Source organism: Felis catus, chromosome B2 (assembly GCF_018350175.1).
Source record: "Felis catus isolate Fca126 chromosome B2, F.catus_Fca126_mat1.0, whole genome shotgun sequence".
NCBI lineage: Eukaryota > Metazoa > Chordata > Mammalia > Carnivora > Felidae > Felis > Felis catus.
Genome location: NC_058372.1, coordinates 35,706,647 through 35,722,862, shown reverse-complemented (window position 1 = coordinate 35,722,862; position 16,216 = coordinate 35,706,647). Strand labels below are relative to the sequence as shown.

At 43.5% G+C, this 16,216-nt stretch overlaps 1 protein-coding gene across 2 annotated transcripts in view; it reads right to left on the bottom strand.

The window, feature by feature from the left end:
* Positions 1-16,216, bottom strand: part of TBC1D22B (TBC1 domain family member 22B) — an 80,622-nt gene that overhangs the window by 49,280 nt on the left and 15,126 nt on the right. For both annotated transcript variants that reach the window (XM_045057467.1, XM_006931682.5), the window contains exons 2-3: positions 13,577-13,633; positions 2,642-2,949 (exon numbers count right to left, since the gene is read on the bottom strand). In XM_045057467.1, coding sequence (XP_044913402.1) covers positions 2,642-2,949; positions 13,577-13,633 — 365 coding nt within the window. The remainder of the gene's footprint in view (positions 1-2,641; positions 2,950-13,576; positions 13,634-16,216) is intronic.

Here is a 16,216-nt window from a genome sequence, read left to right as displayed (position 1 = left end):
CCAGATGACAGGAAGGAGAAACGAGCAATATAGGACTGACATTTCCTGAGCTCCTACTATGTATAAGGCATCACGCTGGTCACATTTACATAGGATCTTTCATTTGATTCTTGCAACATATGGTAGGAATTATTACTTTACAGATGAAGAAACCACAGCTCAGAGAGGTTAAAAGTGATTTGCTAGTGAGACCTGAGATGCCACCTTAGGTCTGTCTGATTCCAAGATCCTTATTTATTTTACTACCCCAAAGTAAAGTCAGTTTTAAATTCTGACTGTCCTTCCATAACTATTGCATGTTCTTTTATCTATCTGGGCCTTAAAAAGGAGGAGTCACAAGGAACCTGAGTGGCTCAGTCAATTAAGCATCTGACTTCGGCTCAGGTCATGATCTCGAAGTTCATGTGTTCAAGCCCCACATCTGGCTCTGTGCTGTCAGCACGGATCCTGCTTCAGATCTTATCCCACTGTCTCTGCCCCTTCCCCGCTCATGTTCTCTCTTCTCTCAAAAATAAACATTAAAAAAAAAAAAATGGGCTAAATGGGTAAGGGGCATTAAGGAATCTACTCCTGAAATCATTGTTTCACTATATGCTAACTAATTTGGATGTAAATTTTTTTTTTAATTTTTTTTTTCAACGTTTTTTATTTATTTTTGGGACAGAGAGAGACAGAGCATGAACGGGGGAGGGGCAGAGAGAGAGGGAGACACAGAATCGGAAACAGGCTCCAGGCTCTGAGCCATCAGCCCAGAGCCTGACGCGGGGCTCGAACTCCTGGACCGCGAGATCGTGACCTGGCCGAAGTCGGACGCTTAACCGGCTGCGCCACCCAGGCGCCCCTGGATGTAAATTTTTAAAAATAAAAAATAAAATTTAAAAAAAAAAGGCAGGACTCACAACAAGAATTAAATGATGAGGGGTTCCTGGGTGGCTCAGCTGGTTAAGCATTTGGTTCGGGTCATGATCTCACAGTTTGTGAGATCAAGCCTCATGTCAGGCTCTGTGTTAACAGCATGGAGTCTGCTTGGGATTCTCTCTCCCTCTCTCTCTGCCCCTCCCCTGCTTGCATGCATGCTCTCTCTCTCTCTCTCTCTCTCTCTCAAAATAAACATTTTTCAAAAAATAAAGAAAGACAGGGCGCCTGGGTGGCTCAGTTGGTTAAGTGTCCAATGTCAGCTCAGGTCGTGATCTCGTGGTTTGTGAGTTCGAGCTCCGTGTTGGGCTCTGTGCTGACAGCTCAGAGCCTGGAGCCTGCTTTGGATTCTGTGTCTCCCTCTCTCTCTGCCCCTCCCCTGTTCATGCTCTGTCTCTCTCTCAAAAATAAATGAACTTAAAAAAAAATTTTTTTTTAATAAAAAATAAAGAAATCCTCTCTTGGGAAAAAAAAAAAAGATGAGCACTCAGCAACATGCACAACTAGAAGGTTTACAGAAGCAACAGTCACAGGGTATTTGGCTGGGATGCCTAGTGTAACCTGGGGCCTAGGAAACACAGACCACACACTGGGGGCCTGAGAGCGATGTGCACCGCTGATATCACAGATTAACACATGATGTTCACAGGAGGGGACCTCATAAAGGGAATGTTCTGGACGGTCCTGGCTGTATGAGGGCTGCATCTTTACTAGGGATGGGGGCGGGGAGGGGGGTGCTTCCTCACACTTGAGATCCTTTAAGACCCTCAATCACAGCATACGGACACTTCCAACAGCCTATAGCTACGGCCAGTCAATCAACACAGAACACCCACGTGGGCACGGCACTGAAGGTGGAACCTGGAGCCCGATCGGCGATGGAAAATGGCTGTGGCATTTTAACAGCCTCACAGCCTAAGTTCATGACCACGTGCTTATTCTGAAACTGCATAAGTTGTTCTCTTAGAGCACGAGTCGGGACACACGCCAGGCTCTGACATTCTTCCACTTCCCTTCGCCCTTTACCAGTCAGCCATTCTAACTTTCACTGGAATAATGACACTTCCCTCTCCGACTCAGAATAACTGGCTTCCATAAAACCCTCTAGAGCAAAATTACATACAGCAATGGATAGTTAAGAGGGTACACTGAGAGACCCCAAACATCTGATAAAACCACCATTACCTCAACCACTTGCAGAAGCCAGTTTCCCAAAAAGAAACAGAAGGCGCGTCTCCTCCCACCCCGCCCCCAACCTGAGGCTGTGACACAGAGCCTCCGGGCACATGTTGCTCCATTCCTTAGGAACGGGAAAGGAACAACCTTACTAGTGACTGCTCCCCAGGGCCGAACAGGCCAAACAACAGTGCCACACGTTTGTGAAATTCAGCCACTAACAACTTTACATACACGAGTCAATAATCTCAAACCTGACCAGGCCCAAAGAAATGTGAAGCAACCAAAGAGCAAAAGTTCTAGACCCCATCACAGGGAACGGAAGAACAAAACGGCAGGCAAAAATGGGGTGTCAGCCAGTGAAGCCCCAAGGAGCCATCAAGGTGTGGGGGCGGAACAAGCAGGGTCTGTGACCCATTGGGCTCGGGCTTGAGCTTTCGCATTTACCATTCGATGGAAGATCTGAGTAATGCCCTAGAGAAAAACTGTTCATTTGAGGTGCACTCTGCTGGAAAGGGTGAGGCTGTGGAAGGGAGCAGGACGGACTTACTGGAATTTCTGGACAGCTGAGCGTCACTGCTGGACTTTATGACCTTGTAGCTGGCAGGAACATCGGATGTTGTTGACTGGGAGCGTTCTGGTTTCACCCTCAGCTTGCTGTGGTTTTCTAGGACTTGGGCTGCGGTCGCCAGAGCAACTTTTGAGTTTAGAGTTTGGAAAGAAGGGGAGGAAAAGTCCTCTTCCTCATCATCGCCAATGTCCCAAGCATCACTGGTATTCCGGGCAAACTCATGGAAACTGGAGGCCTTCTTAGTCTTCAAAGGAACCGCGTTGACTTTTGACCGTTCTTTGATGAAGCTTTAAGAAAGGAGACATCATTACCAGGGAATGATCTGACACTTCTGACCACCTTCACTGGCTTAATATGAACAGTATGACAAACTAGTTGGTATATAATCTTTACCTTCTACAAATAAAAACAGCTGTATCCATTCCTCATCTAGAGGCATCTAGACCAGCACTACTATACTGCAGAGCCTGATGGAACAGAGACAAAAATGCTCACCAAATATCCCATGTGCTCCCCTATACTTCCCAGCCCCCCACCCCCGCCCCGTATTCAGACAAGGCTAGAAGACTAGTTCTGGCCAATAAGCTGAGGAGAGAAGTGAGGAAATCACTCCAAAGCCAAAGCAGACAAGCACAGGGATGAGTTCTCTCTCTATAAGCTTTCTTCTACTGTGGTAACTGGCCAGGCGCCTCCCTCACCTGGGAAGCAGAGTGACTGCGTAGGGTAGAGCCTGCCCTCCACTCCCACTCAACTCCACTCTGGACACGTAGCATGAGAAAGGAATAAATGAACCTTTGTTGTGACAATCCACTGAGATTCCAGAGTTAATCTGCTACGGTAACATAACCTAAACTATTCCTTAGAGTAGGACATGAACTCCTGGCAGAACCAGAGATAATTTTAGGCAGTCCATATGTAGCATGAAACATCAAGTTCCAGAATGAATGAGATGTTCCTTTTTCATTCTGTTAAAGTCCTTCAGCTAGCCTAAAGGAGACAGTCTCAGTATGGTGCTACTCTGTCTTTAAGACTATTTTTTAACAAAGAGAGGACAGCCTCAGATCAACATGTTTGCAAGCAACATCAGCTGGTTTAGAATTTTCTTGATAAGAGAGTTTTGTTTTTTTCACTGTGTTTACTTTTAAGGTTACTTCCTCTGTTTTTGGCAAATGATAATTAGCTTTCCACTTCTAATTTACAGAAGTGATGAGGTTTACTTTAAAATATCAATGTGGGGAGCCTGGGTGGCTCAGTCGGTTAAGTGTCCGACTTCAGCTCAGGTCATGATCTCACAGTTTGTGAGTTCGAGCCCCGCGTCGGGCTCTGTGCTGACGGCTCAGAGCCTGGAGCCTGCGTCGGATTCTGTGTCTTCCTCTCTCTCTCTGCCCCTCCCCCACTCATGCTCTCTCTCTCTCTCTCCCTCTCAAAAATAAACATTAAAAAAATTAAAAAAAAAAAGATAAAATATCAATGTGGAATTATGGCAAGAGCCTAAATGTCCATCATCTGATGAATGGATAAAGAAATTGTGGTTTATATACACAATGGAATACTATGTGGCAATGAGAAAGAATGAAATATGGCCTTTTGTAGCAACGTGGATGGAACTGGAGAGTGCTATGCTAAGAGAAATAAGTCATACAGAGAGACACAGATACCATATGTTTTCACTCTTATGTGGATCCTGAGAAACTTAACAGAAGACCATGGGGGAGGGGAAGGAAAAAAAATGATTAGAGAGGGAGGGAGCCAAACCATAAGAGACTCTTAAAAACTGAGAACAATATGAGGGTTGATGGGAGGTGGGAGGGAGGGGAGGGTGGGTGATGGGTATTGAGGAGGGCACCTGTTGGGATGAGCACTGGGGTGTTGTATGGAAACCAATTTGACAATAAATTTCATATTAAGAAAAAAATATATATATATATATATCAATGTGGGTCGCCTGGCTGGATCAGTCGGTAGAGCATGTGAATCTTGACCTCAGAGTTGTGAGTTTGAGCCCCACATTGGGTGTAGCAATTACTTAAAAATAAAATCTTAAATACACACACACACACACACACACACACACACACACATCTAATTGAGGTTTTTTAAGAGGTTACTTTTAAAAAATGCATTCAGTAAAATAACAGAACAGACTTTGGCAAAAAAACATGAAGATGGTACATGACGACAGTTTGGGAAAACTAGATTGACTCACTGAGGAAAGAGAGCTTAGTCCTAGGAGTCATGCGAATCATTCCTACTTTCCTGACCTTTTCCTCTTTAGGTCTCCCCTTTAACATCTGTGGGCCCTTATTCTGGATCCTGGGGACTACGTGGTTGGGACATTTCTAACTCAGTTTTGTCTAACATCCCTCAAATCCCAAACCTTGTGTACATTTACACCTGGAGCCTGAATGCACTGGAGTAAAGACATCACTTGGGAATGCAAGCTGGTGCAGCCACTCTAGAAAACAGTATGGAGGTTCCTCAAAAAACTAAAAATAGAACTACCCTATGACCCAGCAATTGCACTACTAGGTATTTATCCAAGAGATACAGGTGTGCTGTTTCAAAGGGACACATGCACCCCCATGTTTATAGCAGCACTATCGACAATAGGCAAAGTATGAAAAGAGCCCAAATGTCCAGCGATGGATGAATGGATAAAGAAAGTGTGGTATATATATACTAGGGAGTAATCCTCGGCAATCAAAAAGAATGAAATCTTGCCATTTGCAACTATGTGGATGGAACTGAAGGGTATGATGCTAAGTGAAATCAGTCAGAGAAAGACAAATATGATATGACTTCACTCATATAAGGACTTTAAGAGACAAAACAAATGAACATAAGGGAAGGGAAAGAAAAATAATATAAAAACGGGGGGGGGGGGCGCCTGGATGGCTTGGTCGGTTAAGCGTCCAACTTCGGCTCAGGTCATGATCTCACGGTCCGTGAGTTCGAGCCCCACGTCGGGCTCTGTGCTGACCGCTCAGAGCCTGGAGCCTGTTTCAGATTCTGTGTCTCCCTCTCTCCCTGCCCCTCCCCTGTTCATGCTCTGTCTCTCTCTGTCTCAAAAATAAATAAACGTTAAAAAAAAATTTTTAAAAAAGGGAGGGGGACAAAGCATAAGAGACTCATAAATATGGAGAACAAACAGAGGGTTCCTGGAGGGGCTGTGGGAGGGGGGATGGGCTAAATGGGTAAGGGACACTAAGGAATCTACTCCTGAAATCATTGTTGCACTAGATGCTAACTAATTTGGATGTAAATTAAAAAAATAAAATTAAGTATTATGTTTAAAAAAAAAAAGACATCACTAATTGCCTCCCTGTTTCCTCCAGCAAAGCACAGTGATACTAGAGGGGAAACAAGGTTCTGCCAGAAGAGCTGAATTTCCCCATTTCCAGGAGCTGTTTCTTCCCTTTGGGTAGAGGTGGGTGGTCTAACAACCCATCTCATCTCCCTCGATGAGTCCAATGCTTATCCTAAAAGATAATTGTTATCAACACGGATAAATACAGTCTGGGAGCTCATACAGCTCAGCTCATCAATATGTCCTTACTATTAGCATCAGAAAAGGAGTAAGATTTTTAACTGAGGCATTGCTTTCAAAGCTGGTCTTACACAGAGTAAAGGAAGAGAAGACATCACACAAAATACAAGGGAGAAAACTAGATTACAAGATGTAGCAGTTCAAATGTGATAGAAACAAAATACCATTTTCTACCCGCCAAGTTAGCAAAGATCTAAACAGCATTCTCTTCAGTGTTGCCAAGGGTGCACTGGGACCGCCATCTAATGGTGCAGGTGAGGGTGTATGTTGTACAGCCTTCTGGAAAACAATCTGGCAACATACATACCATAAGCCCGAAAATGGTTTATAATTTCTGACCCTAACAAAATAACCAGAGGGTCAAAGGATCCAAGACAGTTTATCATGGTGTTATTTTGGTTAAAAACTGAAAACAGCATAAACATCTAGAAATTGGAATGATGAAATTTGTTCAGCCACCAGATGAAATGTTATAATGCCACTGAAAAGCACATCTCACAGGCTATTAAGTAACACTAGAAAACGATCTCAATAAAGTGAAACTGGAGCCAAAAAAATATATTTTTATAATCTCTATATTAAAAAAAAAGTATATGCATAGAAAAGACCAGAAAGAAAATACATCAAAATGTTAACAGTGCTTATCGCTAGGCTGTGGAATTATAGGGGATATTTCATTTCATTTCTATAGGTCTCTGAATTATTTGTGTCTTCGACAGTGAGCATATTATTAACCAGTGGATAAGGTTGTTGGCTTTCATCAATCCCCAAAGTAAGGGTACTTATAAACTTACTAAACAAACGATCAGAGATGAGCAAGAGCTCCAATCAAAGAAAATAAAACTGGGACAACACATTGTGAATATCTGCTGTCAAAAATCCATCCACGAGCCAGAAGAGGCAAAGTACTCGTCTGTGGACCTGCTGAGGCTGCAGGTTCTGGACTCATCACTATGACTGTTTCTCTTTTGTAAAGGGGGATGTAGAAAGGGACCCTCAGAGGGTCCACTGTCAAGAACAAATAGGCAGATGTGTAAGAAAGCTCTGCCACCAATAAAATACTGCATACAAGTTCGTGGTTACTGTCGGTTTCCTCTTTGGAGGCTATGTGTACCTCAAGATTGCACACAATGAACCCAACTGATTGATATGGAGCACCTTGGATACCAAGATTAACCACCGTGTTTTTCTGGTTGATGTTTCCTAAATACTCTCTCTCTCTCTCTCTTTTTTTTTTAAAGTAGGCTCCACACCCAACATGGGGCTTGAACTCACGACCCAGTAATCAAGAGTCACATGCTCTACCAACTAAGTCAGCCAGGCACCCCTCTTAAATACTCTCTTGATATTTTTAAGATTTTTATTTTTTTTTTAATTTTTTTTTTCAACGTTTATTTATTTTTGGGACAGAGAGAGACAGAGCATGAACGGGGGAGGCGCAGAGAGAGAGGGAGACACAGAATCGGAAGCAGGCCCCGGGCTCTGAGCTGTCAGCACAGAGCCCGACGTGGGGCTCGAACTCACGGACCGTGAGATCGTGACCTGGCTGAAGTCGGATGCTTAACCGACTGTGCCACCCAGGCGCCCCAATATTTTTAAGATTTTTAAAATAAGCCATCAAATCAAGAAGCTAAATTTTTTTTTAATTTTTTTTTATTTAAAAAAAAATTTTTTTTAACATTTATTTACTTTTCAGACAGAGAGAGACAGAGCATGAACGGGGGAGGGTCAGAGAGAGAGGCAGACACAGAATCTGAAACAGGCCCCGGGCTCTGAGCTGTCAGCACAGAGCCCGACGCGGGGCTCGAACTCACAGACTGTGAGATCATGACCCGAGCTGAAGTCGGACGCTCAACTGACTGAGCCATCCAGGCGCCCCAAGAAGCTAAATTTTAACTCAGGCCAAAGAAGTGACTGGATGCTGATAGTTTAACACTGGGTGAAGCACACATACACGCTGCACTGGATGGAAACATTGCACCAAGAGATGGGACATGCTAAGACTCAGGCTCTAACACATCTGTACAAACAAAGGAGGTTAAATCAGCCGAGTGGTGGGTACATGAGGATTTGTTATATTTTTCTTTACATCTTTTTAAGCATTCAAGTATTTCATTACATTTTTTGAAGGAGATGAAGATTCAATATAAGTCAACTATTGAGATTAAGAATTGGAATTACTCAGGTGAAGACTTCTGCGAATAGAAACTGGAAGGACATATTGCAACACACTGAAGAACAAAGAAAGGAGGAAAGGCTGTCATTCCCTGTGACAGGAAGCAGACCATCTTGAGGCCACTGGAAATTATTTTAGAGATGCCTATTCCACAAAGCCCAGAACGCAACCAACCAGTCAAAAAAAGTCAGCTCCGTCTTCTGGAAAGAGGCCTTCATGGAGGAAGGGGTCGGTACCACCAGGAGGGGTAGGAGTGTGAGGACTGAGGGTTGGGGAGAACCAGTCACAGAATGAAAGAGGCAGGTCAGAGTGAAAAGGTTCCTGCTGGGTTGCCACTGAGAGGAAACAAGAAAATCTACAGACCAGCAACAACGGTGGGATGATTTAAAGTTGAAGCATTTCCATGTTTATTCATTTTGTTCTCTCCAAAGGAGAGAATATAAATTTATACATACGTTAAAGTGTGAATGTATTGGCTATTTACTAGGTGCCAGGTTCTGTGCTAATATTTATATATACCCGTTTTCTGATCGATGCTCATTCATAAGGCTATAAGGTACTATTACTTTTTGAGGTATTATTATTATTATTCCTATTTGCAGATCAGGAAACTGAGGCTTACTGAGGTCATGAGCAGGCAGCAAAGTCTGGGCTCAAATCTAGGTCTACCTGACCTGACGGCCCTCTTTAACTCATCTACCTAGAAAAGGAGGTCTAGTAAGATCTGCAGCCCAGGGAGAGGAGTTGCCAGGCAAACGGAGCACGTACCACCACAGCCGTAGTGCCCCCACGCGTGCACAGCTGACAGCCCTAACTCTCTGGCCTTGTGCCAATCGTCTCCTGTCTACACGAAGCGGGCTGTGTGCGTTGGTAGCCAGAATGGGAAGAAGCTGAATTCAGGAATATGGCCCCTGGAGGAGACACGCCGCTCTTCTCTTTTGACATCAGGAGGCCCAGTGAAAAAACCAATCCAGGTGATCCCAGCTGGGGGTACCTCTGGTTTATAGGCTGCCTCGTCTTAACATGGCCCCAACTAATTGATAGCCAACCTGAGGTATCCTAACAACCACAGTGTGGCTTGAAGTTCAGCCAAGGTTGTTCAAACTGATCTGTGTCAGACTTACAACCAAACTGGCCTGTCACAGACGCCTCCATCGCGCCTCCTTACGACCGAATGCCAAATTATAGCTTCAAAAGCACTTTCACAGAGACCTCTTAATTCTCCCACTAACTCTGACCTGAGTCTTATTACTTCTATTTCACGGATGAGGAGACTCAGAGAGGTTAAGTAATTTGCCCAAGATCATGGAGCTAGAAAGTGGTGAAGAAAAAGAGATTCAAGGAGTGCACACGACCCTAAAACTCCTGAAAACGTAATTAAGTGGCACATTTGAGAGAAATCAGTCGTTTGGTGAATGGTAACTTGTTGAATGCTGACACGAGCCCCAAAGGATGTTTTGAACAAGAGTGGCTACAGGTTCTACTGGTTAGGAAACAAAAGATCAATCATTCTGTAATCTGATTGAGGCTACACCGTTTTACTGACATGGTTGCTCGCTTAACAGAAACAGTACACAAATTTACTCAGAAAAATAATGTCTGACACTGGTGAGGGGTGTGAAACAAGCGGGGAATTCGGTGACATTCAAATAAATCCAGTCATCCCGATAACTAGTGTGGCTGCGTGTGAACCAGCTCCGTAACGCGCAAGCAGGATCGTACTTTAGTGCAATTCAGTAAACAATAAATTTAGAGGCTTGTCATACCATCAAGTGGCCAATGGGGCCACTCTGCAGTAAGGCTAGTTTCATCCGAGCTGTAAAAATTATTGCTGGCAATATTATCAGTAATGGTAATAATTTGGCAAATTAAAGTCAGTATATACAGACAGGGAACGATGCACTGTGCTCATGCAGTTTAGATGATTGAAGACCCAGTGTAAAGGCTTCTGCTGTGATGGGGCTTAACCACACGGTAATTAATGGCAGTCTGAAGTGGAATGATAATCACACAGAGGAGAAAGTAATAAAAATGTCCCAACAAAGGTACTAAAATAAGGGCGATAAATGTTTTATAGTAACAATCTGGAACTGTAAAATGGTCCAGTGCAGACCCAGAGGTTGTCCCATGTTGCAGAGTGCTAACAAACCACCAAGTGCATGAAAAGAGGCGGCAATTTATTCAGTGACAATCCTATTCTTCCCAAATTGCAGAGCTAAGTGATTACTTCTATTGAAAGTATGATTGCAGGGGCGCCTGGGTGGCCCAGTCGGTTGAGTGTCCAACTCTTGATTTCAGCTCAGGTCATGATCCCAGGGCTGTGGGATTGAGCCCTGCATCAGGCTCCGTGCTGAACGTGGAGCCTGCTTGGGATATTCTCTCTCTCTCCCTCTGCCCTCTCCCCTAGCTCTCACTCTCTCTAAAACAAAATTTTAAAAATAAATAAAAGGAGAATGATATTTAAGTAAGATACACGAAGAAAAAATTAAACCTATAAAAAAAAAATAAAGTTGATTCCAACTCTCCTGAATGATCAGTGAAAACTTTTGTGGTTTTATATAATAGCTGGGAAAACAAAAGTATTTAAAATTTGTCTTGGCAGTTTGGGATATGGGAATGTTCCTCAAGACCTGTCCTCAATACAGAGTCAGGGAAAATGCACTCGATAACAGATGCAGACAAGGTGTGGTGACTCTGACGTGAACATGAAATAGGACAGTACCCTCGATTGCCTTATGCATGGGTGGACTGAGTGATTTCTGTGTTAGCCACGTATTCATCAAAGGCAATTATAAAACAGGCTGGAATGGATCTACCAATCAACAAATCCTGGCTGTGAAGAGAACTGGCTACAAGGAACAGAATCCTCAACCTCTGGGAGCACCTCGGTGGCTCAGTTGGTTGGGCTTCCAACTTAGGCTCAGGTCATGATCTTGCAGTTCATGAGTTTGAGCCCCATGTCCGGCTCTGTGCTGACACCTCAGAGTCTGGAGCCTGCTTCAGATTCTGTGTCTCCCTCTCTCTCTGCTTCTCCCTGGCTTGTGCTCGCTCTCTCTCTCTCTCTCTCTCTCTCAAAAATAAAAACACTAAAAAAAAAAAAAAAAAAAAAAAATCCTCAACCTCTGATGCTTAAATTGTAAAGACCCATGATGCCAAGGCACTACTCGGCAGGTGTCTGAGGGTCTCTTACCCGTTCCCTCAGTTTACAAGTTACCTGCTACAGCTTTCAGCATCTATTTTCACACCACCACAGTCAAAAGCAGGAAAGGTGAGTAGAGACAAAAAGAGGCTCTCTTCACAAAATGATCTCTCTCTGATCGAACGGGAACATCTTTCCAGGTACCCTCCCTCAGGAGACTTTTACATCTCATGGGCCAGAACCAATGACATAAGCCCACTGCAGGCCAGTCACTGTGATTACCAAAAGATTATTATAAAAGGCTTAAACTAATACAGATACCTGCTCAAGAGCTGAATAAAATTATGCTTCTTGAGCAAGGAAGAGGCAGGGGCAGGGAAGACTGTTAGTTAAGTAGTGCCTGCTGTACCGACCGACAGACCAGATAGTCTGCTATTGGTAAAACCAGGAAAGAGTATCCATTCTACTTAATGTGAATGCCACACAATTGTCACAGAAAACATGCTCCCCTGTGAAGAGCAAGGTACAAACTAAGAAGCACTAAAGTAAAGCTCACTGTCTAAGTGCATGCAATGATTTCATTCCTTCAACCCATAAATGTTTACTAAGTGCCTAGTACGCGCTGCGTGCTCTTCTAGGTACTAAGGGCACAGCGGTGAATAAAGCAAAATCCCTGCCCTCCAAGAGCTTATACCGTGGCTTCTGGTGTAAAAACTGTGCATTACAGAAAAGAATAGCAGTCGCGCTTCCAAAGTGATTCAGACGACCGTACCTTCCACATACCGGCCAAAATGCCATCTTTTTGCAATGAGTTGGTAGAATTACAGAAAGTTCACCACATATTCAGCTAAGTTATTATTTTTTTTTAATATTAAAATGCCGGGGTGCCTAGGTGGCTCAGTCAATTAAGTATTTAACTCTTGATTTCGGCTCAGGTCATGATCTCACGGTTTGTGAGATCAAGCCCCACGCTGGGCTCTGTGCTGACAGTGCAGTGCCTGCTTGGGATTCTCTCTCTCTCTCTCTCTCTCTCTCTCTCGCTCACTCTGCCCTGACCCCCGCTTGCGTGCACACACATGCACTCTCTCCCTCAAAAGAAACATTAAAAAAAAACTTTAAATATTAAAACATTGATAATGTATATCTGTTATGGCATTTTTGTAGGTATTCAAAATACTTTAATATACGTTATCTTTACTCCTTCCTTGACTGTTAAGGAAAGAAAGGGTAGATATTATTACACGGGCCCCGAAAGATGACAACTTAGGTCTCCTGTACCTCTCAAATCATTCGGCTTTCACCACAAACTACAGCTTTCCTGGAAATAAGTCTTAAGATGAAGCGTGCCCAGAGACAGAGCCCAAAATTCTTAGAAAATCTGAGAAGATGATGTATCTCTTCATTTAAATTCACTGTGGCTGATTGATGGCCCATGAGAGAAAGGAGTGATGAAGTGATAACTGGGGGTATGAATACACACGCACACATCTTGGGTTTGACCAGGGTTTCTATTGTGTTCGAAAATAACTTACTAGAATTTTACTAGAGAAATAACCTCCAGGGAGCTTTTAACTCTACTGTATGGCTAGATTTCTCTGAGGCTGGAGAAAGAGGACCTGAAGAATGCCAGCCCTACAGTTACATTCTATTCGCCCCAGTCCTCATAGTATAAGTGAAAACAAGATGGCAGACCTATATATATTCAGAAGCAATGAACCCCAGAAAGGAGGCTCCTACAAGAAGAAGGTCATCAGTCATCCAATTTGGAGACGATATCTAACCAATAAAGACCCTTCCATCAGAACAAAGGGTCCAACACCAAACCCTACATATACCAGCTTCCAATTCAGGAAAATAAATCTCTGGTGTGAGTTAATTTCCCACTTAATAATAGATCATTTAGAGGTAAGAAGATTGCTCATCTCTTGATCCAAAATAGAGCAGGGGAGAAGCCAGAAAAGATCAAAGTAGAAACTGTCATTTCAACAAAGTAGGGGAAGGTTTGAGACTTTTAAAAAGTACATGCATGAAAAGAAAACTATCTTGACTTACTTTTTGGTGAGCCGAGGGTCCAGAGGGGGGTGTTGCGCTCCATACACAGGCTGGATGCTGGAACCAAGAAAAAAAGAAAGAAGAAAATTGTCAGGAAGCTAAATACGTCAGGTAAGTATCATCTGCATCACAAAATTGGAAGGGACTTTGGGAAAGAGGTCTCCTCCAAGACAACCACATCCAAGCCTTTCAGCCTGGGGGCACCTGGCTGGCTCAGTTGGCAGAGTGTGTGATTCTTGATCTCGGGGTCATGAGTTCAAGCCGGACATTGGGTGTACAGATTAAATAAACATAAAAAAAAATTAAGTCTCTAGAGAATGTTCATTTTCCACTGGGGCTTCAGCACCTTATGAACCTGACAGACTGGAAGTCCTATCGGTAAAGACGACAGCACAGAAAGATAACAGGCTTTTGAGCTGGAGACAGCGTGGTTTGAACCAGAACTCGCGTTCTGGCATCCGCCACCTCTGTAAACTTGCGCGAAATTACTGGGCCACTTTGAGCCAGTTTTCTCGTCTGTAAAATGAGAGGATCACCTACCCCAAAAGATCACCCGGGCTAAACAACAGTGAAGCAACACTAGGTACCAAGGGAAGGGTGACCCAAGTGACTCACTGGTGGCTGGTGGGCGCATAAAGTGATACAACCCACTTCAAAAAAACAGGTTGGCAATATCCAGGAGGAACGAAATATGCATACCCTAAAACCTAGCATATTCTTCTCAAATCTGTATCTTAATAGAAATACATACATATGTGTATCAGAAGACATATATAAGACTATTCATAGCATTATAGTTCCTTTTAGCCTAAAACTAGAAATAACCCAAGTGTCCAACAGAAAATAAACTGTAATGTGTTCGTATAATAGAATATTATATAGCAACATAAACATACAAAATGGGGCACACAAGTAATAATGTGCATGAGTCTTCCAAATGTGCTGAGCAAAACAAGCAAAAAATAAAAGGGTAAATATTGTTCTATTTATATACACTTCAAAAACAGCAAAAAGGATTTATATATTTAGGGATGCATCCACAGCAATAACCCCATAAAGGAAGGAGGGATTAACACAAAAGGATGTGGTTACTTCAGAGGGAAGGAGAGAGTTGTGGTCGAGAACAGATCCAGGGGCTTCTGACCTGCTCACTTCTGGGGTGTTCACTTTGTGATTATTCGTCAAGTTATCATACCACACAACTGTTTTATAAAAAAGAGTGACTTGAGGGGCCAGGTGCCTGGGTGGCTCAGTTAGTTGAGAGACCAACTCCTGGTTTCAACCCAGGTCATGACCTCACATTTCGTAGGGTTGAGCCCCACATTGGGCTTTGTGCTGATGGTGCAGAGCCTGCTTGGGATTCTCTCTCACTCCTCTCTCTCTGCCCCTCTCCCACTCACACTCACTCTTGAAATGAACATTAAAAGAGTGACTTGAGAATAATTATATGTCCAGCCAAACTGTGACGGCCAAAGGTGACAGAAAAACATGTTGCAAGATGCAAGAACCCAGGAAATATGGTTTCCTTGACTCCTTCCTGAAGAAACTACTAGAAGAAAAACTTCAATGAACAATGAGATAGAGAAACTACAGTGAAAGGACTCGTGTAAAGAATTTAATGAATTTAGCCTTAAGACTAAGTCTTAAATTTGAGGCTTCATGATTAGAGGAGAGAATGTAAAAACAATGTAAGTGGCATAGGTTAAAATGGAACAGAGGATGGAGTGGACAAATAAGTATGTTGGCTGGGGCACCTGGGCAGCTCAGTCGGTGAAACGTCCAACCCTGGCTCAGGTCATGATGTCACGGTTTGTGAGTCTGAGCCCCGCGTCAGGCTCTGTGCTGACAGCTCAGAGCCTGGAGCCTCCTTCAGAATCCGTGTCTCCCTCCTCTCTGCCCCCACCCCCCAGCTCACATTCTGTCTCTCTCAAAAAATAAATATACATTAAAAATTTTTTTTTAAAAAAGTATGTTGGTTTCTTCATCTTTCACGGACAAGGCTCAAAAGATATTTAAAGGTGATAGCTCAAGTCATAGAGGCATAAGTATGTTTTAGGACAGGAGATAAACTGAGAAAAATAGGGGCACCTGTGGCTCAGTTGGTTCAGTGCCTGACTCTTAGTTTCGGCTCAGGCCATGATCTCACAGTTTGTGAGTTCAGGCCCCACACTGGGCTCTGTGCTAAAAGCGCAGAGCCTGCTTGGGATTCTCTCTCTCCTCCTTTCTCTGCCCTTCCTTTGCTCTCGTGCTCTCTCTCTCCTGCTCTCAAAAATAAATACATAAATTGAAAAAAAAAAACTTTAATTGAGGGGTGCCTGGGTGGCTCAGTTGGTCAGATGTCAGACTTTGGCTCAGGTCATGATCTCATGGTTTGTGGGTTTGAGCCCCACGTCGGGCTCTGTGCTGACAGCTCAGAGCCCGGAGCCTGCTTCCGATTCTGTGTTTCCTCCCTCTCTGCCCCTCCCCTGCTCATGCCCGTGCTCGCTCGCTCTCTCTCTCTCTCTCTCTCTCTCTCACACACACACACAAATAAACATTTTAAAAAATAAAAAAAAACTTTGAGAAAAAATAATCGAGTAAAAGCAGATGAGGAAAGGGCAAGAAATGCAACTACCAATTTCATCATTGATCATGGTAGGC